The 27,208-nt window shown below is 44.1% G+C and overlaps 1 protein-coding gene across 1 annotated transcript in view; it reads right to left on the reverse strand.

Annotated features, from left to right (window-relative positions):
- The window catches only part of LOC122542423 (fibrillin-1-like), a 610,102-nt gene that overhangs the window by 356,027 nt on the left and 226,867 nt on the right, over positions 1-27,208 (reverse strand). Inside the window, exons 13-14 of the mRNA XM_087981979.1 lie at positions 5,547-5,672; positions 5,175-5,297 (exon numbers count right to left, since the gene is read on the reverse strand). Of these exons, the coding sequence (XP_087838105.1) occupies positions 5,175-5,297; positions 5,547-5,672 (249 nt within the window). The remainder of the gene's footprint in view (positions 1-5,174; positions 5,298-5,546; positions 5,673-27,208) is intronic.

Below are 27,208 nucleotides of genomic sequence, written 5' to 3' on the forward strand. Positions count from 1 at the left end.
GAGCATTGGTGAATTTCTGTCGTGCATACAGCATCAACGTTGGAGTGAATATGTATACCATGCCAATCAAGTGGGCTTTTTTACTGGTTTACAGCAATGTTCTTGAGTACTACTGGAGTCACACTCATCAGGCAAGTAGGGGATATTCTACCATACACCTGATTTGTGCCTTGATATGGTGGAGAGATTTTGGAGAATCAGGAGATAAATTACTCACTACAGAACTCTTAGTTTCTGATCAGTTTTTGCAGCCACGCTACTTATATAGGCTAATCCAATATACTTTCTGCTCAATAGTAGGTCCACAATTATTAATGGGAGATTCAGCCATGGTAATGCCATCTAATGTGGGAGTTTTCTTTAAAAAATTCATTTTTAGGATGTTAGTGTTGCTGGATGGGCCTGTATTTATTGTCCATAGCTAGTTGCCCTTGAGAAGGTGGTAGTGAGTTACCTTCTTAAACTACTGCAATCCATGTGCTTTTCTAAACACACTCTGCTAATAAATGGAGGAGATTCCTCCATTTTAACCCAACGACACTGAAGAAATAGTGACATATTTCCTAGACAGGATGGTGTGTGGCTGGGAGGGAAGCCTGAAGTGAGGTTCCCATGGATCTGCTGCTCTTGTCCTTCTATATGGTAATATTTCTGGGTTTAAAATGTAGTGCCTCAGCAACTTGTCAACTCCAAACCCAGACACGATCAAGGTCTTGCTGCATTTGGACACAGGCTGCTTCAGTATCTAAGGAGTCACAAATATGTACTGATCATTTGTGTAAACATCAGCAAACATTCCCACTTTGACTTAATAACTGAGGGAAGATCATTGATGGAAACATCTGAAGATGGCTGAGTCAAAGACACTAACCTGAGGTGCTGAGGTGACTGACCTCCAACAACCACAGTCATCTTCCTTTGTGCCGCGTATGACTCCAATTATCATAGTGATAATCTGATTCCCATTGACTCCAGTTTTGCTAAGACCCCTTGATGCCAGACTGAGTCAAATGCAGCCGTGATGTTACTTCACCTGTAGAATTCAGCTCCTTTGAACATGCTTAGACTAATGTTGTAATGATGTCAGTAGCTGACTGGCCCAGCTGAAATTCGCTGAGCAAGTGCTAATTGATAGCACTTGTGACGACACTTTCCATCACTTCACTGATGATTGAGAGTAGACTGGTAGGGCAGTAATTGTCAGGGTTGAATTTGTACTTTTTTTTAAGTATAGGACTGTGGCTGGACGGTCCTATGATGGATTTACAAAGATTGGACAATAACTGAAGCATGCTGGGAAACCAAGGCAAGCCTTGACCAAAATGACTGTGCTAATAAACATGTTGCAGAATCTAGATAGGCTGCAGCTACCTACAGACAGTATATAATCAATCCATAATTCAGTAGATGCCAGTATTGAAGCTGTACTGGGACAGTGGCTACGGCATGGGAAGTTGTGGAGTACAAGTCTTTAATATTACTGCCAGAATACTGTCAGAGCCTATAGCCTTTGCACTTGCAGCCTCCAAACGTGGAGTGAATCAAATTGGCTGAAGAATGCTACCTATGATGCTTGGGACCTCTGGAGGAGACTGAGATATATTAACCACTGAGCACTTCATGCTGAAGATCATTGTGAATACTTCAGCCTTATTTTTTAAACTGATGTACTGGACTTATTGAGATGGGGATGTTTGAGGAGAAACCCCCTTCAGTGAGTTGTCCACCACCATTCACAACTGAATGTGGCAGGTATGCAGAGCTCAGATCTGATCCATTGGTTGTGGAATCATTTAGCTCTTTTATCACTTGCTGATTAGGCTGTTGGCACACAATTAGTCCTGCTTTGTAGCTTCACCAGCTTGACACCTCATCTTTTGGCATGTCTGGTGCCCTTCCTGGCATGACCTCCTGCACTCTCCATTGAACCAGGGTTGATGGTAATGGTAGATTGGAGCATTGGCCAGGCCACAAAGTTACAAATTGTATTGGAGTACAAATTGGCTGTGATGATGGCCCACAGTGCCTCAAGGGTGACCAGTCTCAAGTTGCTCGATCGATTTGATGTCTATCTTACTTAGTACGTTGCTAGTGCCACACCACACAACGGTGGATATTCTTAGTATGAAGATGAGACTTTGTCTCCACAATGACTGTTTGGTGATCATTCTTACAAACACTGTCACGATCAGATACTCTGGCAGACAGACTGGTGAGAATAAGGGCGAATATACTTTTCCCTCCTATTGTTTCCCTCACTACCTGCCACAGATACAGTCGAGCAGCTAGCTCATTTAGTAGTGATATTGCTGAGCCACTTTCAATGATGGGCAGTGAAGTCCCCAACCCAGGCTACATTTTCTGCTCATATCACACTCAGTCATAAAGTCATATAGCTGTACAGCATTGGTCTAACACGTCCATGCCGACCAATCCTTCCTCAAAGTGTTGTTTAATATGAAGAAGCACTGATTCATCAGCTGAGGGGTGGGGTAAGACACAGTAATCAGCAGGAGGTTTCCTTGCCCATGTTTAACCTGATGCCGACAAGACCTCTTAAGTTCTGGAGTCAACATTGAAGATTCTGAAAACAGCTCCCATCCGACTGTATACCACTGTGCTGTACTACTGGTTCTAAAAGTTATTATTCCATGAGTATTAAGTATGTCAGGCTGTTGCTTGATCTGTGGGACAGCTCTCCCAATTTAGGCATTAGCACCCCCCCCCCCCTCCCACAAACGTTAGCAATGGAGAACTTTAATAGAGCTGTGTTTGCTGCTATCATATTTGATGGCTTCATCAATGCAAGGATGTTTTGTTTGGTTTCGTTCCTTTCTTTTGTTTCTAGTGGTTGAGATAACTGAATGGTTTTCTAGGCCATTTCAGAGGGCAGTTAAAAATCAGCCATTTTGTCGTAGGTCTGAGCCAGTCAAAGTAAGATGGCAATTTCTTACTCTAAAGAGAAAATTGTGGTAAATGCTACTTTTGAGAACAAAGATACACAGAGGTGCCACTATTTGAGAAAGGTGGTAAGCACAAGCCAGGGAACCACAGACCAGTGAGCCTGACCTCAGTGGTGGGCAAGGTGTTGGAGAGAATCCTGAGGGACAGGATGTACATGTATTTGGAAAGGCAAGGATTGATTCGGATAGTCAACATGGCTTTGTGCGTGGGAAATCATGTCCCACAAACTTGATTGAGCATTTTGAAGAAGCAACAAAGAGATTGATGAGGGCAGAGAGATAGATGTGATCTATAAAGATGTGAGGAAGGTGTTCGACAAGGTTCCCCACAGGAGACTGGTTAGGAAGGTTAGATTTCATGGAATATAGGGAGAACTAGACATTTGGATACAGAACTGGCTTCAAGGTAGAAGACAGAGGGCTGTGGAGGAGGGTTGTATTTCAGATTGGAGGCCTGTGACCAGTGGAGCTCCACAAGGATTGCTCCTGGGTCCACTACTTTTCGTCATTTATATAAATAATTTGGATGTGAGCTTAAGAGGTATAGTTAGTAAGTTTGCTGATGACAGCAAAATTGGAGGTGTAGTGGACAGTGAAGAAGGTTACCTCAGATTACAATGGGATCTTGATCAGATGGGCCAATGGGATGAGGAGTGGCAGATGGAGTTTAATTTAGATAAATGTGAGGTGCTGCATTTTGGGAAAGCAAACCTTATCAGGACTTATACACTTAATGGTAACTAGGGAATGTTGCTGAACAAAGAGACCTTGGAGTGCAGGTTCATAGCTCCTTGAAAGTGGAGTCGCAGGTAGATAGAATAGTGAAGAAGGCGTTTGGTATGCTTTCCTTTATTGGACAGAGCATTGAGTACAGGAGTTGGGAGGTCATGTTGGAAGGATGTTGTGAAACTTGAAGGGTTTCAGAAAAGATTTACAAGGATGTTGCCAGGGTTGGAGGATTTGAGCTACAGGGAGAGGCTGAATAGTCTGGGGCTGTTTTCCCTGGAACATCGGAGGCTGAGGGGTGACCTTATAGAGGTTTATAAAATCATGAGGGACATGGATAGGGTAAATAGACAAAGTCTTTTCCCTTGGCTGGGGGAATCCAGAACTAGAGGATAAAGGGAGAGAGGGGAAAGATATAAAAGAGACCTAAGGGGCAACTTTTTCATGCAGTGGGTGGTGCGTGTGTGGAATAGGCTGCCAGAGGAATTGGTGGAAGCTCGTACAATGGCAACAGTTAAAAGGCATCTGGATGGGTATATGAATAGGAAGGGTTTGGAGGGATATGGGCCAGGTGCTGGCAGGTGGGACTAGACTGGGTTGGGATATCTGGTCAGCATGTATGAGTAGGACCGAAGGGTCTCTTTCTGTGCTGTATATCTCTATGACTCTATGAGGTATTCCCCAATATTCAGGACTAGGACTGCAGATTGTTTTTTTAAAATAGGTGGCGGAATTTAAACAATGGGTCACTTCCCTCTGGGCGCTTTGGTGGTTACATAACGGGGAAATTGGTGGAGTGGGGTGATGTGGTGAGTATGGATTAAAACAAATGCAAAGTTATGACATACCTTGCTATGATTATCTGTTTTGTTTATTCTAAACATAAAAAATTGTGCTTTATTGTAAAATGTGAAACTATATGCTGTGGTTCTGTTGACCATTTGCTTGGAATCTTTTTGCTTACTTTTTTTCAGTTAATGTCATCAGTACCTAACAAGATCAGAACTGCAGATAAGTGAAGATGATTGCAATTGACTACAAAAGAACAAAGGTAGTCAATAGAGTTGGCTGACACATGGCAGACGGAATTTAACATAGAGAAGTGTGAAGTGAGGCATCTTAGCAGAAGATAGAGAAAAACAATGTAGACATAATGGCACAGTTCTAAAGAGCAGATGTCCCGATCATGCAGATGGTATAATTTGTTTTTACGCAGCAAGTGATAACTTCTGTATGAGATAGCAAGAAGAAATGACATTATTTCAAACAGAAATTGTATGAGCATTTGAAGGGAATCCATTTGAAGGTTTCAGGGATACAGAATGGAAATCAGACTAATTGGATTGTGTTGCAGGCAGACAGTGTGGACTCAATGAGCTAAACGGATATTTACTGGCACAGGGCTGAATGGCCTCTTTCCCAGCTGTAACCATTATATGTCCATTGACTTTTTAAAATGCAGCTAATTTCTAATAACAAATTTACCAATGCATACGCGTCCATGAGAAGCTAACTCAAAGCCAGGTTTGCAGATGCACTTGAAGCTGCCATCTTCATTGATGCACATTCCATTCATACACATGTTTTTCTGGGAACATTCATCCTGGTCTGAAATAGAATTTTACAGTAATAAATTGCATAAATATCAAAACCCATTTTATACCTCAGCATTTATTTTTATCTAAACATTGCCAATGGACAACAGTTTAATAGATAATTAAACAAAAATGTCTTAATTTATAAATTTATAAAGACAAGTTTTAAAAATGCAGACAATATTAACAGAAGAAAAAAACTTAAAGTTCACAAGCAAATGTTCATTGATATGACTTTATTGTGTTCAAATGTTTTACGTACCCATGCAATTTTTACCATCTGGTGTCAGCTGAAATCCAGCATTACAAATACACTGGAAACTGCCTTCTGTATTCACACAACGTCCATATTTACAGATTTGACCATTCTGAACACACTCGTCAATATCTGAAAAACATCAGAATCCACTGACATTAAATAATTATTTTATTGCTTTGAAAAAAGTTAATTTCTTATTTCAAGATGTATCAACCAAATATGAAATGGAGAAGATGATGACCAAAACTCCTGCAATGAAGGTTCAAGGCTGAGGCAACAGAAGTACAAAAGAATTGAGTCAAAAGGTGGCCACAATGAGGTGTCCAGGATCGTGAAAAAGAAAAAGAGCTGACGAAGATTTGAACCATATAAGACAGATCAAAGATAGTGCAGAGTATAATTTCACAAGTACAGAAGCAATAAAAAAAAAGGCTCTCCTAATTTGATGAGCAGCTGAACAAAGAGTACCGATTTAGAAAATTGGGACAACAGATCAACAGAGAAAAGAATTGTCCTGCTATAACTGACATTGTAAAATAAATACGTTAGAGTGGCTGTGAGCTGAGTGAAGTATAGAAAGGCTCAAGGACTGGATAGGATCTCAATGGAGGCCTGGAAGGTCCTTGGCAACATGGAAACAGAAACCCTGAGTCATCTGTAGTCAAGGTCAGGGAAAGGTTTGCCAGATGAACCAAAAGAAATTATCCTGGTATTAGTTTTTTTTAACAGAAGGGAGATGTTCAAGAATGTGGTGAAATTGATGTATTACATCTTCAAGGGGTGGAAACATATGATGGACTCTTGCCTAAGAACAGTCATGGACGCCAGTAATAGGCAGTTCGGCTTCATGCCTGGAAGGATCACACTGCCATTAGATATTATAAGGGACAAAGGGACTTATATCTGTCCTTCGTTGATATGGATTTTAAAAAAAATGTTGGATTGTTTACCAAGGAGAAAGATCTGAGAATGCCTGAGAGAGAGAGAGAGAGAGAGAGAGAGATAGGCAATTACCAGAGTAGCATGTCTAAGTCAAACCAAAAGTCTGAGCTAAAAGTTAGCATCCACCAAAGCTCAGTTTTCAGCCCGCGACTGTTGATCATCCTTGAGTTGGTACTGAAGTCAGACCCACCCTGGCACATACTGTATGTATATATTGTGACAGTCATCACGAAAGTGTGGAAGAGCTACTGGAAAGAGAAAGTTGATGGCAAAATGTCCTTAAAAATAATGGGTTAAAGATGTATGGCAAGCAGTCCATATACCTGCATTGCTCCTTTCTGGACCAACTAAGATGCAATGACACTATGAATGAAATTTAAGCACCTGGGCTTGATTATTTGCCAAGACATAAGCTTGGCATGACAACCACAGTGTGGAATAAACACACTGTTGTGGCTGATCTCCTCTATGATTTAAAATTACCACCTTGCATAAAGGGATGGATTTTCAAGAAGTTGTGTTCGTCTGTGCATTATGTCCTGTGTTATACATGTGTGAACTGGCCCTTGAAGAAAGCAGCAGGTTGGAAGGCTAGATATGGCAGAGATGAGGAATTTGAGGTTATCTGCTACGTTTTGAGAAGGTATAGGGCCTGGAATGACAGCATATGGAAGAAAGTCAAGGTGACAGAAATGTTCAAGGTTGGAAGATTTGAGCTATAAGAAGAGGGTGAATAGGCTGGGGCTGTTTCCTCTGGAGCTTCGGAGGCTGAGGGGTGACCTTACACCCCTCAGAGGTTTATAAAATCATGAGGGGCATGGATAGGGTAAATAGACAAGGTCTTTTCCCTGGGGTGGGGGAGTCCAGAACTAGAGGGCATAGGTTTAGGGTGAGAGGGGAAAAATTTAAAAGGGACTTTTTCACACAGAGGATGGTATGTGGATGGAATGAGCTGCCAGAGGAAGTGGTGGAGGCTGGGTACAATTACAAATTTAAAAGCCATGATGTGGAGGAGTCGCTATTGGACTGGGGTAGACAAAGTTAAAAATCACACAACAGTTTATAAATCAACAGGTTAATTTGAAAGCACGAGCTTTTGGAGTGTTGCTCCTTCATCATTTTGAGCAATTGTCAGTGTCATTTCATTGTAATCATCAGTGGTTGCGAGGAAGTATTGTGCTCAAGTTTTTGAAAGCATCAAGTACAATTACGAGGCTGCTAACTGAATATTATAAATACAATGTAGGAATCAAGGAACAGGAATAGGTTGCTCAGCCTCTTGAACCTGCCCTGCCATTCAATAAGATCATGGCTGATCGAACACTTCAATGCCTTTTACTCACCCTAACTCTGTATCCCACTGGTCATCAGATATATTATCCATCTCTACCTTAAACATACTCAAAGATTGAACTATCACAGTGCCGGTAGAGAACTCCAAAGGTTCACAAAACTCTGAGTAACATCATTTCTCCTCATCTTGGACCTAAGTGGCATCCCCCTTATTTTTAAATTGTGTGGAAACATTTTAACAACACCTATTCCATCTACCGCTTCAAATATTTTATAGGTTTCATTGAGATATGTTTTCATTCTTTGAAACTTTAGAGAATGAAGGCCCAGTTTTCCCAATCTCCCTTCAGAGGACAGATCAAGCATCCCAAGAACAAGTCTGCGGCACCTTCATTACAATCTCTCTATGGCAATAATAGTTTTCTAAAAGGGAACCAAATCTGCACACAATATTCTAGGTATGGTCTAACCAAGATCTTATGCATTTGAAACAACACTTCACTATTCCTGTACTCAAATCCTCTTGCAAAAAAATCCAATATTTCATTAGTCTTCCTAAAAGCAATCTGCAACCTACATATTAGACTTACTGACAAGGACATCTAGGCCCCTTCGTATATCTACACTTCCCAAACATTTACTATTTAAGAAATATGCTGCACATCTGCAGCTCCTACCAAAGCAGATAACCTCAACCTTTTCTATATTATATTCCATTTGCCATTTCACTATGCATGTCCAAATCCTCATCAAGACTCCTCAATAATATGACAGCATTACTAAGTATTTATTTATTAAAAATTAGATTACTTCTGAGTAGAAAAGTTATCATTCTAGTCAGCTTGCCTATTAAATTTGCTGCTTTTCCATTTAGATGTCATTATCATTCATAAACTTCGACAATAGTGACTTCCTTCAAATGTCAGAGACTTTTGGCTGAATCTTAAAGTTTCTGGAAAATCGCAATTTCTGTCAAGTATTTCAGCGGCCCCTTTTCTTGCCTCAAGGCCTATCAAGTTTTAGAACATAGAACATTACAGCATAGTACAGGCCCTGTGAAATCAATCTGAAGCCCGCCTAACCTACACTATTCCATTATCATCCACATGTTTACCCAATGACCATTAAAATGCCCTTAAAGTTGGCAAGTCTATGACTGTTGCAGGCAGGGTGTTCCACGCCCCTAATGCTCTGAGTGAAGAAACTACCTCTGGCATCTGTCCTATATCTATCACCCCTCAATTTAAAGTTATGCCCCTCGTGCTAGCCATCACCATCACTGAAAAAGGCTTTCACTGTCCACCCTATCTAATCCTCTGATCATCTTGTATGTTTCTATTAAGTCACCTCTCAACCTTCTTCTCTCTAATGAAAAAAGCATCAAGTGCCTCAGCCTTTTCTCATAAGACCTTGCCTCCATATCAGGCAACATCCTGGTAAATCCCCTCTGCACCCTTTCCAATGCTTCCACGTTCTTCCTATAATGCGGCAACCAGACGTGTTCTCAATACTCCAAGTGGGCACACACCAGAGTTTTGTACAGCCATGATCTCATGGCTCCGAAACTCAATCCCTCTACCAACAAAAGCTAACACACCATACGCCTTCTGAACAATCCTATCAACCTGGGTGGCAACTTTCAGGAATCTATGTACATGGACACCAAGATCTCTCTGCTCCTCCACATTACCAAGAATCTTACCATTGGCCCAATACTCTGTATTCCTGTTACTCCTTCCAAAGTGAATCACCTCACACTTTTCTGCATTAAACGCCAATTGCCACTACTCAGCCTAGCTCTGCAGTTTGGTAAAAACAATGACTGCAGATGCTGGAAACCAGATTCTGGATTAGAGGTGCTGGAAATGCACAGCAGTTCAGGCAGCATCCAAGGAACAGTAAAATTGACGTTTCGGGCAAAAGCCCTTCATCAGGAATACAGGCAGAGTGAAGGGTGGAGAGATAAATGAGAGGAGGGTGGGGGTGGGGAAAAGTAGCATAGAGTACAATAGGTGAATGGGGGAGGGGATGAAGGTGATACATCAGGGAGGAGGGTGGAGTGGATAGGTGAAAAAGAAGATAGGCAGGTAGGACAAGTCATGGGGACAGTGCTGAGCTGGAAGTTTGGAACTGGGGTGAGGTGGGGGAAGGGGAAATGAGGAAACTGTTGAAGTCCACATTGATGCCCTGGGATTGAAGTGTTCCGAGGCGGAAGATGAGGCGTTCTTCCTCCAGGCGTCGGGTGGTGAGGGAGCGGCAGTGAAGGAGGCCCAGGACCTCCATGTCCTCGGCAGAGTGGGAGGGGGGGTTGAAATGTTGGGCCACAGGGTGGTGTGGTTGATTGGTGCGGGTGTCCAAGAGATGTTCCCTAAAGCGCTCTGCTAGGAGGCGTCCAGTCTCCCCAATGTAGAGGAGACCGCATCGGGAGCAACGGATACAATAAATGATATTGGTGATGGATGTGGAAGGCTCCTTTCGGGCCTTGGATGGAGGTGAGGGAGGAGGTGTGGGCGCAGGTTTTGCAATTCCTGCGTTGGCAGGGGAAGGTGCCAGGACGGGAGGCTGGGTGTAGGGGGGCATGGACCTGACTAGGTAGTCACGGAGGGAACAGTCTTTGCGGAAGGTGGAAAGGGTGGAGAGGGAAATATATCCTTGGTGGTGGGGTCTGTTTGGAGGTGGCGGAAATGTCGGCGGATGATTTGGTTTATGCGAAGGTTGGTAGAATGGAAGGTGAGTACCAGGGGCGTTCTGTCCTTGTTACGGTTGGAGGGGTGTGGTCTGAGGGCGGAGGTGCAGAATGTGGACGAGACGCGTTGGAGGGCATCTTTAACCACATGGGAAGGGAAATTGCGGTCTCTAAAGAAGGAGGCCAGCTGGTGTGTTCTGTGGTGGAACTAGTCCTCCTGGGAGCAGATACGGTGGAGGCAGATGAATTGGGAATACGGGATGGTATGTTTGCAGGAGGTAGAGTGGGAAGAGATGTAATCCAGGTAGCTGTGGGAGTCGGTGGGTTTGTAAAAAATGTCAGTGTTAAGTCAGTCGTCATTAATGGAGATGGAGAGGCCCAGGAAGGGGAGAGAGGTGTCAGAGATGGTCCAGGTAAATTTAAGGTCAGGGTGGAATGTGTTGGTGAAGTTGATGAATTGCTCAATCTCCTCGCGGGAGCACAAGGTGGCGCCAATGCAGTCATCAATGTAGCGGAGGAAGACGTGGGGAGTGGTGCCGGTGTAATTACGGAAGATGGACTGTTCTATGTAGCCAACAAAGAGACAGGTATAGCTGGGGCCCATACGTGTGCCCATGGCTACCCCTTTGGTCTGGAGGAAGTGGGAGGATTCAAAGGAGAAATTGTTAAGGGTGAGGACCAGTTCGGCCAAACGAATGAGTGTGTCGGTGGAAGGGTACTGTTGGGGATGTCAGGAGAAGAAGAAACGGAGGGCTTGGAGGCCCTGGTCATGGCGGATGGAGGTGTAAAGGGACTGGATATCCATGGTGAAGATGAGGCGTTGGGGGCCGGGGAAACGGAAGTCTTGGAGGAGATGGAGGGCGTGGGTGGTGTCTCGAACGTATGTGGGGAGTTCCTGGACTAGGGGGGTTAGGACAGTGTTGAGGTCGGTGGAGATGAGTTCAGTGGGGCAGGAGCATGCTGAGACAATTGGTCGGCCGGGGGAGGGGGGGGGGGGGTCAGGCTTGTGGATCTTGGGAAAGAGGTAGAACCGGGCAGTGCAGGGTTCCCGGACGATGAGGTTAGAAGTTGTAGGTGGGAGATCTCCAGAGGTGATGAAGTTCTGTATGGTCTGGGAGATGATGGTTTGGTGATGGAGAATTGGGCTCATGGTCGAGGGGGCGGTAGGAAGAGGTGTCCTCGAGTTGGCGTCTGGCTTCAGCGTTGTAGAGGTCAGTGCACCAGCCTACCACTGTGCCCCGTTTATCTGCTGGCTTGATGGTGAGGTTGGGATTGGAGCAGAGGGAGTGGAGGGCTGCGCATTGTGAGGGTGAGAGGTTGGTGTGGGGGAGGGAGGTAGACAGGTTGAGGTGGTTAATGTCCTAGCGGCAGTTGGAAATGAAGAGGTTGAGGGCAGGTAATAGGCCAGCATGGGGTGTCCAGGTGGATGCAGTGTGTTGGAGATGGGCGAAGGGGTCCTTGGAAGGTGGGCGGGAGTCCTGATTGTGAAAGTAAGCTTGGAGGCGGAGTTGGCGGAAGAAGTGTTCGACGTCACGGCGTGTATTAAATTCATTGATGCATGGGCAGAGGGAGATGAAGGTGAGTCTTTTGCTGAGGACTGATCATTCGTCCTCAGTGAGGGGGAGGTCTGGAGGGATGGTGAAAACTCGTCAGGGCTGGGAGTTGGTATGGGTGTGGAGCTGGGAGTGGGGGCAGAGCTGGTAACTGGAGTGGGTGTGGAGGCGGAGCCGGTAACTGGAGTGGGTGTGGTGGTGGGGGGAATGGGGGTGGAGTTATGAGCAGGGGTGGTGTTCCCCTCTGGGTTCTGGGGGGTGGGGATGGTGACAGTGTCATCTGTGGGGGGGGCGTGTCAGCAGAATGCAGGTGAGTGGCGTTGGTGGGGGCAAATACGGCAGTGGGGGGGGGAGGGCGGAAGTCACTGAGCGTGTGCAGTTTATCAATGTATCTACGTCCCTCTGTAACTTGCAACATCCTTCAGCATTGTTCACAACTACCCTGACCTTAGTGTAATCCACAAATTTATTAACCCATCCTTCTACACCCTAATTCAGGAGAAATGGAGGATTGCAGATGCTGGAGATCAAAGAGTATGGTGCTGAAAAAGCACAGCCAGTCAGGCAGCATCTGATGAGCAGGAGAGTCGACGTTTTGGGCATAAGCCCATCAACAGTAAGGATTCCTGATGAAGAGCTTGTGCCCAAATCGTTGACTTTCCTGCTCCTCGGATGATGCCTGACCAGCTGTGCTTTTCCAGCACCACACTCTTCGATTACATCCCCATGCAGGTCATTTAAAGAAAAGTCAAACAGTAGTGACCCCAAAATAGATCCTTGTGGTCCACCACTAGTAACTGAACTCCAGGATGAACATTTCCCATCAATCACCACTCTATCTTCTTTCACCTGCCAATTTCTGATCCAAACTGCTAAAGCACCCTCAAATCCATGCCTCCGTATTTTCTGCAATTTCAGCTATTGCAGGACCTTATCAAAAGCTTTACTGAAATCCATAAACACCACATCAACTGCTTTACCCTCATCCAGCTGATTGATCACCTTTGCAAAGAACTCAATAAGGTTTGTGTGGCATGACCTACCCTTCACAAAACCGTGCTCACTATCCCTAATCAACTTATTCCTCTCTAGATGATGATAAATCCTATCTCTTATAACCTTATCCAACACTTCGTCCACAACTGAAGTAAGGCTCACTGGTCTATAATTATCAGGGTTGTCCCTACTCCCCTTCTTGAAGAAGGGGACAACATTTGCTATCCTCCAGTCTTCTGGCGCTATTACTGTAGATGATGATGAGGTAAAGATCAAAGCCAAAGGTTCTGCAACCTCCTCCCTGCCTTTCCAGTGAATCCTAGGATAAATCCCATTGTCTATTTTCACACTTTCCAGAATTGCTAACACTTCCTTCTTATGAACTTCAATCCTGTCTCGTCTGATAGCCTGTATTTCAGTATTCTCCACGACAACATTGTCATGTTTCAGCGTGAATACTGATGAAAAATATTCATTTAACACCTCTCCTATCTCCTCGGAGTGGAAGACACAACATGAGACCATGATAGCCTGGTCTGAGATTGCCACTTGGATCAGAGCAGTTTTAGCAATCTGGAGGAATTCCCAGGACCATAGGAAGAAGAGTTATTTCCCTCTCCACTGTGCCAGTGCAAGTACGTATCATCTTCTCCCCAGTGCTTCACACTTACACGATTTCTGCTCCTGAATCCACCTCTCACCAAGGATCATAATCTATAACTCTGACTACTGCCAGCAACATCCTCCCTCCTTTATTGTCACCCACTTCGACCCCATATTCCACTAACCCTAAATGATATCTGCGTTGCCTACTCAATTGGTCCAGATACATATGGGTGGCACACTGGCTCGGTAGTCAGCACTGACACCTCACAGTGCCAGAAACCAGGGATCGATTCCCACCTTGGGCAACTGTCTGTGTGGAATTTGCACATTCTCCTCAAATCTCCGTGGTTTCCTCTAAGTGCTCCAATTTCCTCCCACAATCCAAAGATGTGCAAGTTAGGTGAATTGCCCATAATGTTAAGGGAAATGTAGAGTAATAAGTTAGGGCAATGGGTCTGGGTGGGTTACTCTTCAGAGGGTTGGTGTGGACTTGTTGGGGCAAAATAGCCTGTTTCCACATTGTAGGGATTCTATGAAGATTATGCTCTCTCATCTTGGACTTGCACACAAGGGAATCAACCACTCCAAATTTACAATGTCAAGCCCCATAAGAATCTTATGTGTCAAAAAGTCTTCTTTAATTCTCTTCAACTTTAACAAATACAAGCCCAACCTACTCAATCTCTCCTCATAAGAAAATCCCTCCAGAATCAATGCAGTGAAGCTTCCACGAACTGCCTCTAATGCCAGTGTATTTTTTTTAGATAAGAGGATCAAAACTATTCCTGGTGTGATTCATGTAAGAGGATCCTGTATCTCTCTGTGATGCAGCTTTCTGCAGTCTTTCCTCATTTAAATAATATTCAGCTGTTCTCTTCTTCCTCCCAAAATACATAACCTCACATTCATATTTCACCTGCCATGTTCCCACTCACCCTCTTAAAATGTTTGTATCCCTCTGTATACGCCTTGTGTCATACCCACTATTTGCCTTCCCACTCATAAACATGGCAATAGTACATTCACTTCCATTATCCAAGTCACTAATTTCTGTAAATAAATGTACTGAATCTTGTTGTACTTCACTGGTTTATCATCCTGAAAATGTCCCCTTTATCCCAACTCCCTGTCTTCTATTATTTATCCAATCTTCTAAATATACAACCTCGAACATACCAGCTCTTACATTATTAAGTTGTCTAATGTGTGATACTTTGGCAAATCCAAATATATTACATCTATTAAATAATGACTTGGGTCATTATAATATTTGGTGCTCCTTGGAACAGAGGAACCTTGACATTCGGGTGCATGGTTCTGAAAGTGGAGTCATAAGTAGACAGGACAGTGAAGAAGGCTTACTCTGATCTCCAGCATCTTCAGTCCTCACTTTCTTCTTTTGGCATACTGGCCTTCATCAGTCAGGGCACTGAGTACAGAAGTTGTAAAGCTATGTAACAGTTGTACAGGAAGTTGGTGAGGGCACACTGGAGTATTGTATTCAGTTTTAGTCACCTTGCTATAGGAAGGATGTTATTAAACTGGAAAGAGTGCAGAAGAAATTTACAAGGATGTTGCCAGGACTCAAGGGTCTGAATTATAGGGAACGGTTGGACAAGGTAGGACATTTTTCTTTAAAATGCAGGAGACTGAGGGGGGTGGGGGGAGGATTATAGACATGTATAAGATTATGACAGGCATGGATAGGGTGAACGTACTCAGTTATTCCCCCCCCCCCCCCCCCCGCCCAGGGTTGGGGAATCGAGGACTCGAGGGCATCAGTTCAAGGTTAGAGGGGATAGAATAAAAGGGAACCTGAGGGGGGAACATTTTATACCCAGAGGGTAGTATGCATATGGAATGAGCTGCCAACGAAAGTTGTTGAGGCAAGTACAACAGTGTTTTCTGTTAAACTTTTCTCTCCCAAACTAAAAACCAAAAGAAATGTGGTTGTGGAAGTCAGAAACAAAAACAAAAATTGCTGGAAAAACTCTGCAAGTCTGGCAGCATCTGTGGAGAGAAAGCCCAGAGTTATGTTTCAGCTCCAGTGGCCCTTCCTCATAAGGGGTCAGAAGAAGGTTCATGGGACCTGAAACGTTAATTCTACTTCCTCTCCACAGCTGCCAGACTTGCTCAGTTTTTCTAATCTATCTTCCCAGTTCACTCCAGCTACCTCTGCCCTCATCTCTACTTAACAACTCGTAATTAAATTTAGCTTAGTTGTTTCCAAACCAGCTTTCTCACTTTCAAACTACAATACTAAACTCTACCATTTTATGGTTGCTGTTCCTTAGGGGAAACTTTTATTCAGATCATTTCTTGAACTTAGAGTCATAGAGATGTACAGCATGGAAACAGACCCTTCAGTCCAACCTGTCCATGCCGACCAGATATCCAAACCCAATCTAGTCCCACCTGCCAGCACCTGGCCCATATCCCTCCAAACCCTTCTTATTCATATACCCATCCAATGCCTCTTAAATGTTGCAATTGTACCAGCCTCCCCCACATCCTCTGGCAGCTCATTCCATACACGTACCACCCTCTGCGTGAGAATGTTGCTCCTTAGGTCTCTTTTATATCTTTCCCCTCTCACCCTAAATCTATGCTCTCTAGTTCTGGACTCCCTGGTCCCAGGGAAAAGACTTTGTTTATTTATCCTATCCATGCCTCTCATAATTTTGTAAACCTCTATCAGGTCACCCCTCTGCCTCAGACGCTCCAGGGAAAACAGTCCCATTCTGTTCAGCCTCTCCCTATAGCTCAAAACCTCCAACCCTGGCAACATCCTTGTAAATCTTTTCTGAACCCTTTCAAGTTCCACAATATCTTTCCGATAGGAAGGAGACCAGAATTGCACACAATATTCCAACAGTGGCCTAACCAATGTCCAGTACAGCCGCAACATGACCTCCCAACTCCTGTAGTCAATACTCTGACCAATAAAGGAAAGCATACCAAATGCCTTCTTCACTATCCTATCTACCTGCAACTCCACTTTCAAGGAGCTATGAACCTGCACTACAAGGTCTCTTTGTTCAGCAACACTCCCTAGGACCTTACTATTAAGTGTATAAGTCCTGCTAAGATTTGCTTTCCCAAAATGCCACACCTCGCATTGATCTGAATTAAACTCCATCTGCCATTTCTCAGCCCATTGGCCCATCTGGTCCAGATCCTATTGTAATCTGAGGTAACTCTCTTTGCTGTCCCCTACACCTCCAATTTTGGTGTCATCTGCAAACTTACTAACTGTACCTCTTATGCTCGCATCCAAATCATTTGTGTAAATGACAAAAAAAGTAGAGGACCCAGCACCGATCCTTGTGGCACTCCCCTGGTCACAGGCCTCCAGTCTGAAAAACAACCTTCCACCACCACCACCTGGAAAAGGTCTTTGAGCCAGTCCTGCATCCAAATGGCTAGTTCTCCCTGTATTCCATGAGATCTAACCTTGCTAATCAGTCTCCCATGGGGAACCTTGTCGAACGCCTTACTGAAGTCCATATAGATCACATCTGCTGCTCTGCCCTCATCAATCTTCTTTGTTACTTCTTCAAATAACTCAATCAAGTTTGTGAGACATGATTTCCCATGCACAAAGCCATGTTGACTATCCCGAATCAGTGCTTGCCTTTCCAAATACATGTACATCTTGTCCCTCAGGATTCCCTCCAACAACTTGCCCACCACTCAGGTCAGGCTCACTGGTCTATAGTTCCCTGGCTCATCTTTACCGCCCTTCTTAAACAGTGGCACCACGTTTGCCAACCTCCAGTCTTCCGGCACCTCACCTGTGACTATCGATGATACAAATATCTCAGCAAGAGGCCCAGCAATCACTTCTCTAGCTTCCCACAGAGTTCTTGGGTACAGCTGGTCAGGTCCTGGGGACTTATCCACCTTTTCCACAGTAAATACTGATGCAAAACATTCATTTAGTATCTCTCCCATTTTCTGTGGCTCCACACAAAGGCCGCCATGCTGATCTTTGAGGGGCCCTATTCTCTCTTTTGTCCTTAATATATTTGTAAAAACCCTTTGGATTCTCCTTAATTCTATTTGCCAAAGCTATCTCATGTCCCCGTTTTGCCCTCCTGATTTCCCTCTTAAGTATACTCCTACTTCCTTTATACTCTTCTAAGGATTCACTCAATCTATCCTATCTATACCTGACATATGCTTCCTTCTTTTTCTTAACCAAACCCTCAATTTCTTTAGTCTTGTCTCACTACATTTTGTCAGATTCAAATAATAATATAGAGTCATAGATCCTTGGTTGCATCCACAGTATATTGTTTCAAGAAAGTGTCCTGAGCATACTACAAATTCTCCTTTATGACTAGCTTTGCCAATTTTATTTTTCCAGTCTACACAATGATTAGTAACACCAATGACTAATTTACTTCCTTTTTTAATTTGTCCATGTGGATACAAGAATGTTTGGAAACTCTAAAGAAATTCTTCAGATAACACACATGATTTGAATTTTTTTGAAGAAGTAATGAAGAGGATTGATGAGGGCAGAGTGGTGGACACAACCTATATGGACTTCAGTAAGGGGTTCAACAAGATACCTCATAGAAGACTGGTTGGCAAGGATAGATCACATGGAATACCAGGAGAACTAGTCATTTGGATACAGAACTGGCTCAAAAGTGGGTGGTGGTGGAGGGTTGCTTTTCAGACTAGAGGCCTGTACCTAGTGGTATCCCACAAGAATCGGTGCTGGATCCACTGCTTTTCATCATTTATACGATTTAGATGTGAGCATAGAACATATGGTTAGTAAGTTGCAGATGACACCAAAATTGGATGTGTAGTGGACACCGAAGAAGGTTACCTTGGATTATATTGGGATCTTGATCAGGTGGGCCAATGTGCTGAAGCGTGGCAAATGGAGTTTAATTCAGATAAATGCGAGGTGCTGCGTTTTGGGAAAGCAAACCTTAGCAGTACTTATACACTTAATGGTAAGGTCCTAGGGAGTGTTGCTGAACAAAGAGACCTTGGAGTGCAGGTTCATAACTCCTTGAAAGAAGACGTTTGGTATGCATGCCTTTATTGGTCAGTGCATTGAATATAGGGGTTGGGAGAACATGTTATGACTATCCAGGACATTGATTAGGCCACTTCTGAAGCAATTCTGGTCTCCTTGCCATCGGAAGGTTTTTGTGAAACTTGAAATGGTTCAGAAAAGATTGACAAGAATGTTGCCAGGGTTGAAGGCTTTCAGCTATAGGGAGAGGCTGAATAAGCTAGGGCTATTTTTACTGGCACGCTCAGAGGCTGAGGGATGATCTTATAGAAGTTTATAAAACCATGGGGGGCATGGATAGGGTGAATAGCCAAGGTCTTTCCTTGTGATGAGGGATTCCAATATATTAGGGCATAGGTTTAAGGTAAGAGGGGAAGCATTTAAAAGGAACTGAAGAGGTAACTTCTTCACACAGAGGGTTATGCATGTATGGAATGAGCTGTTAGAGGAAATGGTGGAGGCTGGTACAATTACAACCTTTAACAGGCATCTGGATAGGTATATGAATAGGAAGGATTCAGAGGATATGGGCCAAATGCAGACAAATGGGACTAGATTAATTTCAGATATCTGGTCAGCATAGATGATTTGGACATTAGGGTCTGTTTACATGCTGTACAGCTCTATGACACTATGATTTCCTAACTCCACCATCTACAAGGCACAAATCAGACGGATGATAGAATGTTCTCCACTTTCCCAGATATATACAGCTCCAACAATACTCAAAACGCTAAACACAGTCCCACACAAAGTTGCCTCTTTGATTGGCACTGTATCCACCACCTATGACTCACCCTGGCAGCAGTCAGCATTATACACAAGATATACTGCAGTAACTTACCATGGCTCCTTCAAACTTGCAGCCTCTGACACCAAGAAGGGCATGTGCAACAGATGGATGGGAATTCTATCATCTGTAAATTTTCCTCCAAGTCACACACCATTCTAACTTGGAATCACACCACCGGTGACATCAATGTATGCGTCATTGTCAGTACAGCAAAATTCCTAACTGTGGGTGTACCTAATACGCATGGATAGCAGCGGTTCAAAAAGGTGGCTCACTGCGACCTCAAGTGCATTTAGGGATTGGCAATAAATTCTAACCTGGCTAGCAATGAACACATCACATGAATGAAGAAGAAAGGTATAGACTGAATTGGCATGGTTTCTAAGATGTTTTATTTCTATGATTATATAAATAGCCCAACAAACACCTCAAACTAAATTTTAGTTTATTTGCTATTATTTGCTTGTTAAAACAAACTCATAAAATCAATTCAATACAATTCTTATCTATTCAGTGAGTCTTAAACTTAAACAGAGAGCTTTTATACATAGCAAAGTTTACTTGAGTTATCAACCACTCTCTCATCATTAACCTCAAATTAAAAAAAATACAGGAGACATGTTTACAAGGAGACCAGGTCTGGGAATTGAATATTTGGAGTACTCAGCAAGTCTGCAAGACAGACTGAAAGGAAAAGGAGAAAGTGAGGACTGCAGATGCTGGAGATCTGAGTCGTGAGTGTAGTGCTGGAAAAGCACAGCCGGTGAGGCAGCATCTGAGGAGCAGGAGAATCGATGTTTCGAGCATAAGCTCTTCATCAAGAATGTGGGGGGCTCAAGGGCCAGAGAGATAAATGGGATGTGAGTGGGGCTGGGGGAAGGGAGCTGAAAATGCCATAGGTAGGTGAAGGTGATAGGGTGGACCAGATAGGTGGGAAGGAAGATGGACAGGTAGTACTGGTCAAAAAGGTGGTGCCGAGTTGGAAGGTTGGATCTGGGATAAGATGGGAGAAGGGGAAACTGGTGAGATCCACATTAATCCAGTGTGGTTGAAGGGTCCCAAGGCGGAAGATGAGGCGTTCTTCCTCCAGGCGTCAGGTGGAGAGGTTTGGTGTTTGTGGGAGAATTTGACCAAAATTGACACAAAACTGTGTGGAAGCCATCTTGTCACAAAGCAATTTTTGCAGTAAGATTTTAGCCTGCTAGCATAATGCTGTCAGAGCCCTGGCTGAGGAATCCTGTTTTGATAGCCTGACCTTGCAGCTGCAGGCTGTCTCTGCTCCTCGGGTCATTAGATAGTTCTGCTCATAAAATGATGTAATGTTTCTCTCTGTCGCTTATCGATTGTTTTAGCCTAGCTGAACTTGTAGTATAAGATAACATTCAGTTCTGTAGACATTAAGAAATGTAGGTCTGGACAATGTATGTGAACCTTACAACTGTCCTTAGGTTGCGTAATTAATGGGCAGTGGGCTTGTATTTTATGATATAACCTGTAACGCTCTGTATTTCATTGGAATACGTCAGACTTTGTTCTGAATGAAGATGTATTCCCTAAGGCCATGATAAAGCTAGTTAATTGCTCAAGGTCTCCTCTCTTGATTATTTTGTTTTAAATGATTTGGCACAAGATTTATTTTCCCCAACAGTGATGGAGGAGGTCCAGGACCCGCATGTCCTTGGAGGAGTGGGAGAGGGAGTTAAAATGTTCGGCCACGGGGCAGTGGGGTTGTTTTATGCATGTGTCCTGGAGGTGTTCTCTGAAGCATTTTGCCAGTAGGCGTCCTGTCTCCCCATTGTACAGGAGACCACATGGGGAGCAACTGACACAGTAAAATATGTGGGTGGAAATGCATGTAAATTTCCGATAGATGTGGAAGGCTCCTTTGGAGCCCTGGATGGAGGTAAGGGGAGAAATGTGGGCACAGATTTTGCAATTCTTGTGGTGGCGGGAGAAGGTACCAGGAGGGGCGGGTGGGTTGGTGGAGGGCATGGATCTGACAAAAGAGTTGTGGAGGGAATGATCTCTCTGAAATGCTGATAGGGTGGGGAGAGAAATATATCCCTCGTGGTGGGGTCTGTTTGTAGGTGGTGCAAATGGAGGAGGATGATGTGATGTATCTGGAGGTTGGTAGGGTGGAAGGTGAGGACCGGAGGGTTCTGTCCTTATTGCAATTGGAGGGGTGGGGTTCGAGGGCAGATGTGCAGGAAGTGGAGGAATTGCGCTGGAGGGCATTATCGACCACGTGGGAGGGGAAATTGCGGTATTTGAAGAAGGAGGTATGTTCTATAGTGGAATTGGTCCTCCTGGGAGCAGATGTGGTGGAGACTGAGGAATTGGAGATAAGGGATAGCATTTTTACAGCAGAAGGGGTGGGAGGAGATGTAGTCCAGATAGCTGTGCGAGTCAGTGGGTTTGTAGTAGATGCCCGTGTTGAGTTGGTCACCGTTAATGGCGATGGACAACTCCAGATTGTGAAGGGAAATGTCTGAGATGGTTCAGGTGAACTTAAGGTTGGGGTGGAACGTGTTAGTGAAGTTCATGAACTGTTCAACCTCCTTGTGGGAGCACAGGGTAGCACCGATACAGTCACTGATGTAGTGGAGGGAAAGGTGGGGAATGGTGCTGGTGTAACTGCGAAAGATGGAATTTTCCACGTACCACGTGAAAGGAAAAGAAGGTGGTGTGGCCTTACTGAAGAAGGAGAGATGACATAATGTAATGAGAAATGACATAGAATCCCTACAATGTGGAAACAAGGGATTCAGCCCATCAAATCTACGTTGACATTCTGAAGAGCATTCGACCCAAACCAACCCCCATTACCCTATCCCTGTAACTGTGTGGTAGGAAACTGAGCACCCGGAGGAAAGCCACACTGACATGGGGAGAATGTGCAAACTCCACACAGAGGATGGTATCAAACAACGGTTCCTGGCGCTGTGACACTGTGATAAATGTTAAGCCACCATGCTGCTTTCGAACTTCAGCAATGGAGCTGAGCGGGAGCAAGTGATGAGTAGCCTGGGAAGGTAATTAATATAAAACTTACGTCAGGAATTTACAGCCTTCACTTTAGCAGTGGAGCTGAGTGAGAGTGAGAGGAAAGCAAACTGGGAAGGTAAGAGTTTCTGATCCTGAGTGGGAAACTGAAAAATGATGTCACAGGAGGGCTGTGATTTGACTGGCCATTCGGGAGTCTGCTAAATTTGAATGTGTGTTAAATGTGATTCTGTGCTAAATTGAACCTTGTGAAATTACCATCCTCTATATGGAGTTTGCACATTCTCCCCATGTCAGTGTGGCTTTCCTCCGGGTGCATTTAGATTAAGATTAAATGCCGAAATATAAAAACATTCAAAACTAATTAAATAAGGATGCTGGGGCAGGTGATGTGCTGTTTATGCATGATGTGGGAGCTGGTGGACACCATTTTGGTTCCCAGTGACCATGTCTGTAGCAAATGTTAGTTGCTCGGAGAACTCTGGCTCAGAGTTGATGAGTTGGAGTCTGAGATTCAAGCATTGTGATATATCAGGGAGGGGGAGAGTTACCTCATAAGGGGGGAGAAATGACATAAGCACAGGAAATCAAGATGTCGAATCAGTCTGGGTAGAATTAAGAAATAGCAAAGAGAAGAAGTACTTGGTAGGAGTAATCTATAGCCTCCCAAACAGTGGTTCTGCAGTTTGGCACAGTCTAAACCAGGAAATATTAGAGCTTTGCAAGAAGGTTATGGCAATAATCATGGGTAATTTTAACATGCACATAGATTGGAAGAATCAAATTGGCAATAGTAGCCTGGAGGCAGTATTGAATATATTAGAGATTGCTTCTTGGAGCAGTATGTGATGGAACCAATTCAGAGAACAGGCTACTCTGGATTTGGTACTGTGTAATGAGAAGAGATTAATTGATGGCATCATAGTTAAGGATGGGAGTAGTGACTATAGTGTGACAGAATTCAAAATTCAATTTGGGTGTGAGAAAATGAAGTCCCACAGTAGTGTTCTGGAATTAAACAAAAGAAATTACATAGGCATGAAAGCAGATTTGTCCAGAGTTGATTGGGCAGGAAGGCTAAATGGTAAGACAGTGGATGAGCAGTGGCAGATGTTTAAGGAGCTACTCAATTCCTCACAATTAAAATGTATCCATTGAGAAAGAAAGATGGTAAGGGGGGTAAAAAGCATCCATGGCTAAACAAGATGGTCAAGGACAATATTAAGTCAAAGACTAAGGTATGCCAAATTGCAAAGGCCAGTGGCAGGATGGAAGATTGGGAAACATGCAAACATAAACAAAGAGATACTAAAAAATTAATAAAAAAGAGCTAAGGTAAATTATGAAAGAAAACTAGCACAAAATACCAAAAAGGATAGCAGAAGCTTCTATAGATACATAAAAGGAAAGACCATCGCAAATGTGGTTGTTGGTCCCTTGAAAGCTGAAACCAAGGAGTAAGGAATACTGAGATGGCAGAGATGTTGAATCAATACGTGGCTCAGTTTTCATGATAGAAGACAATAATAACATTCCTGTTGGAATGGGTAAGTCAGAGGCAATAAATTACATAGGCATAATTGGGTGGCACGGTGGCTCAGTGGTTAGCACTGTTGCCTCACAGCACCAGAGTCCCAGGTTCGATTCCAGCCTTGGGCGACTGTGTGGAGTTTGCACATTCTCCCCGTGTCTCGTGGGTTTCCTCCGAGTGCTCTGGTTTCCTCACACAGTCACAAAGATGTGCAGGTTAGGTGAATTGGCCATGCTAAATTGGCCATAGTGTTAGGTGCATTGGTCAGAGGGAAATGGGACTGGGTGGGTGACGTTTCGTAGGGTTGGTGTGGACTTATTGGGCTGAAGGGCCTGTTTCCACACTGTAGGGAATCTAATCCAAATAAAATAGAACTTAGAACAATCAATATCGATAGGGAAAAGGCACTAAGTAAATGATTAGAACTGAGGACAGACAAGTCCCCTGGGCCTGATGGCCTACATCCCAGGGAATTAAAAGGAAGTGACAGTGGAAATAGCCAATTAAATAGTTACAATATTCAATAGACACGGGAAAGATTCTAGTGGAATGGAAAATGGTTAATATAATGCCCTTATTCAAAAAGGGAAGGAGGCCAAATGTGGGATATTACAGACCAGTTAGTTTGGCATGTTGTTGGGAAGTGTTAGAATCAATTACTGAAGGAAGCAATAGCAGGACATTTCGAAAGTCAAAACACTATCCATCAGAGTCAGCATGATTTTATGAAAGGCAAATCACATTTCACTAATTTGATAGAGTTCTTTGAATAAGTAACAAGCAAAGTGGATAATGGGGATGCTGTGGATATAATTTATCTGCACTCATGGAAGGCATTTGATAAGGTGCCACACAAAAGGGTAATTCACAAAGTTGGATTATATGGGATTAGGGATAATTTATAGCCTGGAAAAACGACTGGCTGACAAACATGCCATCCCGTATTCCCAATTCCTCCACCTCCGCCGTATCTGCTCCCAGGAGGACCAGTTCCACTACAGTACACACCAGATGGCCTCCTTCTTTAGAGACTGTAATTTCCCTTCCTATGTGGTTAAAGATGCCCTCCAATGCATCTCGTCCACATCCCGCACCTCCTCCCTCAGAACCCACCCCTCCAACCGTAGCAAGGACAGAACGCCCCTGGTGCTCACCTTCCACCCCATCAACCTTTGCATAAACCAAATCATCTGCCGACATTTCCTCCACCTTCAAACAGACCCCACCACCAGGGATACATTTCCCTCCCCACCCCTTTCCGCCTTCGTCAAAGACCGTTCCCTCCGTGACTACCTGGTCAGGTCCACGCCCCCCCTTCAACCCACCCTCCCATCCTGGCACCTTCCCCTGCCACCGCAGGAATTGCAAAACCTGCGCCCACACCTCCTCCCTCACCTCCATCCAAGGCCCGAAAGGAGCCTTCCACATCCATCAAAGGTTTACCTGCACATCCACCAATATCATTTATTGTATCTGTTGCTCCCAATGCAGTCTCCTCTACATGGGAGAGACTGGACGCTTCCTAGCAGAGCGCTTTCGGGAACATTTCTGGGACACCCGCACCAATCAACCACACCGCCCTGTGGTCCAACATTTCAACTCCCCCTCCCACTCTGCCGAGGACATAGAGATCCTGGGCCTCCTTCACTGCTGCTCCCTCACCACCAGACGCCTGGAGGAAGAACGCCTCATCTTCCGCCTCGGAACACTTCAACCCCAGGGCAGCAATGTGGACTTCAACAGTTTCCTCATTTCCCCTTCCCCCACCTTACCCCAGTTCCAAACTTCCAGCTCAGCACTGTCCCCATGACTTGTCCTAACTTGTCCTACCTGCCTATTTCTTTTCCACCTATCCACTCCACCCTCCCCCCACCCCCGACCTATCACCTTCATCCCCTCCCCCACTCACCTATTGTATTCTATGCTACTTTCTCCCTACCCCACCCTCCTCTCACTTATCTCTCCACCCTCAGGCTCTCTGCTTGTATTCCTGATGAAGGGCTTTTGCCCGAAACATCAATTTTACTGGTCCTCGGATGCTGCCTGAACTGCTGTGCTCTTCCAGCACCATTAATCCAGAATCTGGTTTACAGCATCTGCAGTCATTGTTTTTACCTACCTGACTGACAGAAGACAAAGTGGGTGTTTTTTGGGATGATAAGATGTAGCAAGTGGTGTGCCACAGGGTTTGGTCCTTGGACCCCAGCTATTTACAATCTATATTAACGACTTTGATACAGGGATAGAAGGCTCTAGAGCCAAATTTACGGACAACACAAAAATAGGCGGGACAGTAATTGCAATGAGGAAATAAGAACCTTACAAACGGATATAGATAGGTTAGGAGAGTGTGCCAAAACATGGCAGATGGTGCAGAGGGATCTAAGTACTTGTTCATGAGTCACAGAAGACCAGCATGCAGATACAGCAGATAATAAATAAAGCAAATGGAATGTTGGCTTTTATAGCTACGGTAATAGAATATAAAGATAAGGAAATATTGTTCCAACTATACAATGTTTGGTGAGACTGCGCCTTGAGTATTGTGCACAGTTCTGGTCCCCTTATTTGAGTGAAGATGTAGTGGCATTGGAGGCAGTTCACAGGAAGTTCACTAGTTTGATCCTCAAGATGAGAGGTCTGTTGTATGAAAAGAGATTGAACAGTTTAGGCGTATACTCTCTGGAATTAAGAAGAATGAGGGGAGATCAAATTGAGGTATTCAAGATGATAAAAGGTGTGGATAAAATAAATGTGAAGCAGATGCTTTCTCTTGTTGGGCTTTCTAGGATGAGAACTCATAGTCTTAGGATAAGGGTACCAAATTTAAAACAGACAGGAGGAGAAACTATTTCTCCTAAAGGATTGTGAATCTGTGGAATTCACTACCCCAAAGTGCGATGGATGCTGGGACAGTAAGTAAATTTAAGGAGGAGTTAGACATATGTTTACTTGGTAATGGGGTAAAGGGATATGGAGAGAAGGCAGGAAAATGGGGTTGGGGAGCATATTAGCCATGATCAAATGGCGGAGCAGACTCGATGGGCCGAAAGGTCTAATTCTGCTCCTATATCTTATGAACTTATACAGATGTGCCAAAAATTACTTCTCATTTCTGAAACATGCTTATCTCCCAGCAATCCTTCCTCCAACAAATCCTTTATACTCTTCTTCTGTATTGTTTGAAATAATTTTTCTCAGAACAACACAACACTTCCAAATCC

Source organism: Chiloscyllium plagiosum, unplaced genomic scaffold (genome assembly GCF_037043375.1).
Source record: "Chiloscyllium plagiosum isolate Xiang-an unplaced genomic scaffold, Cpla_swu_hap1 HiC_scaffold_42, whole genome shotgun sequence".
In the NCBI taxonomy this organism is placed as follows: domain Eukaryota; kingdom Metazoa; phylum Chordata; class Chondrichthyes; order Orectolobiformes; family Hemiscylliidae; genus Chiloscyllium; species Chiloscyllium plagiosum.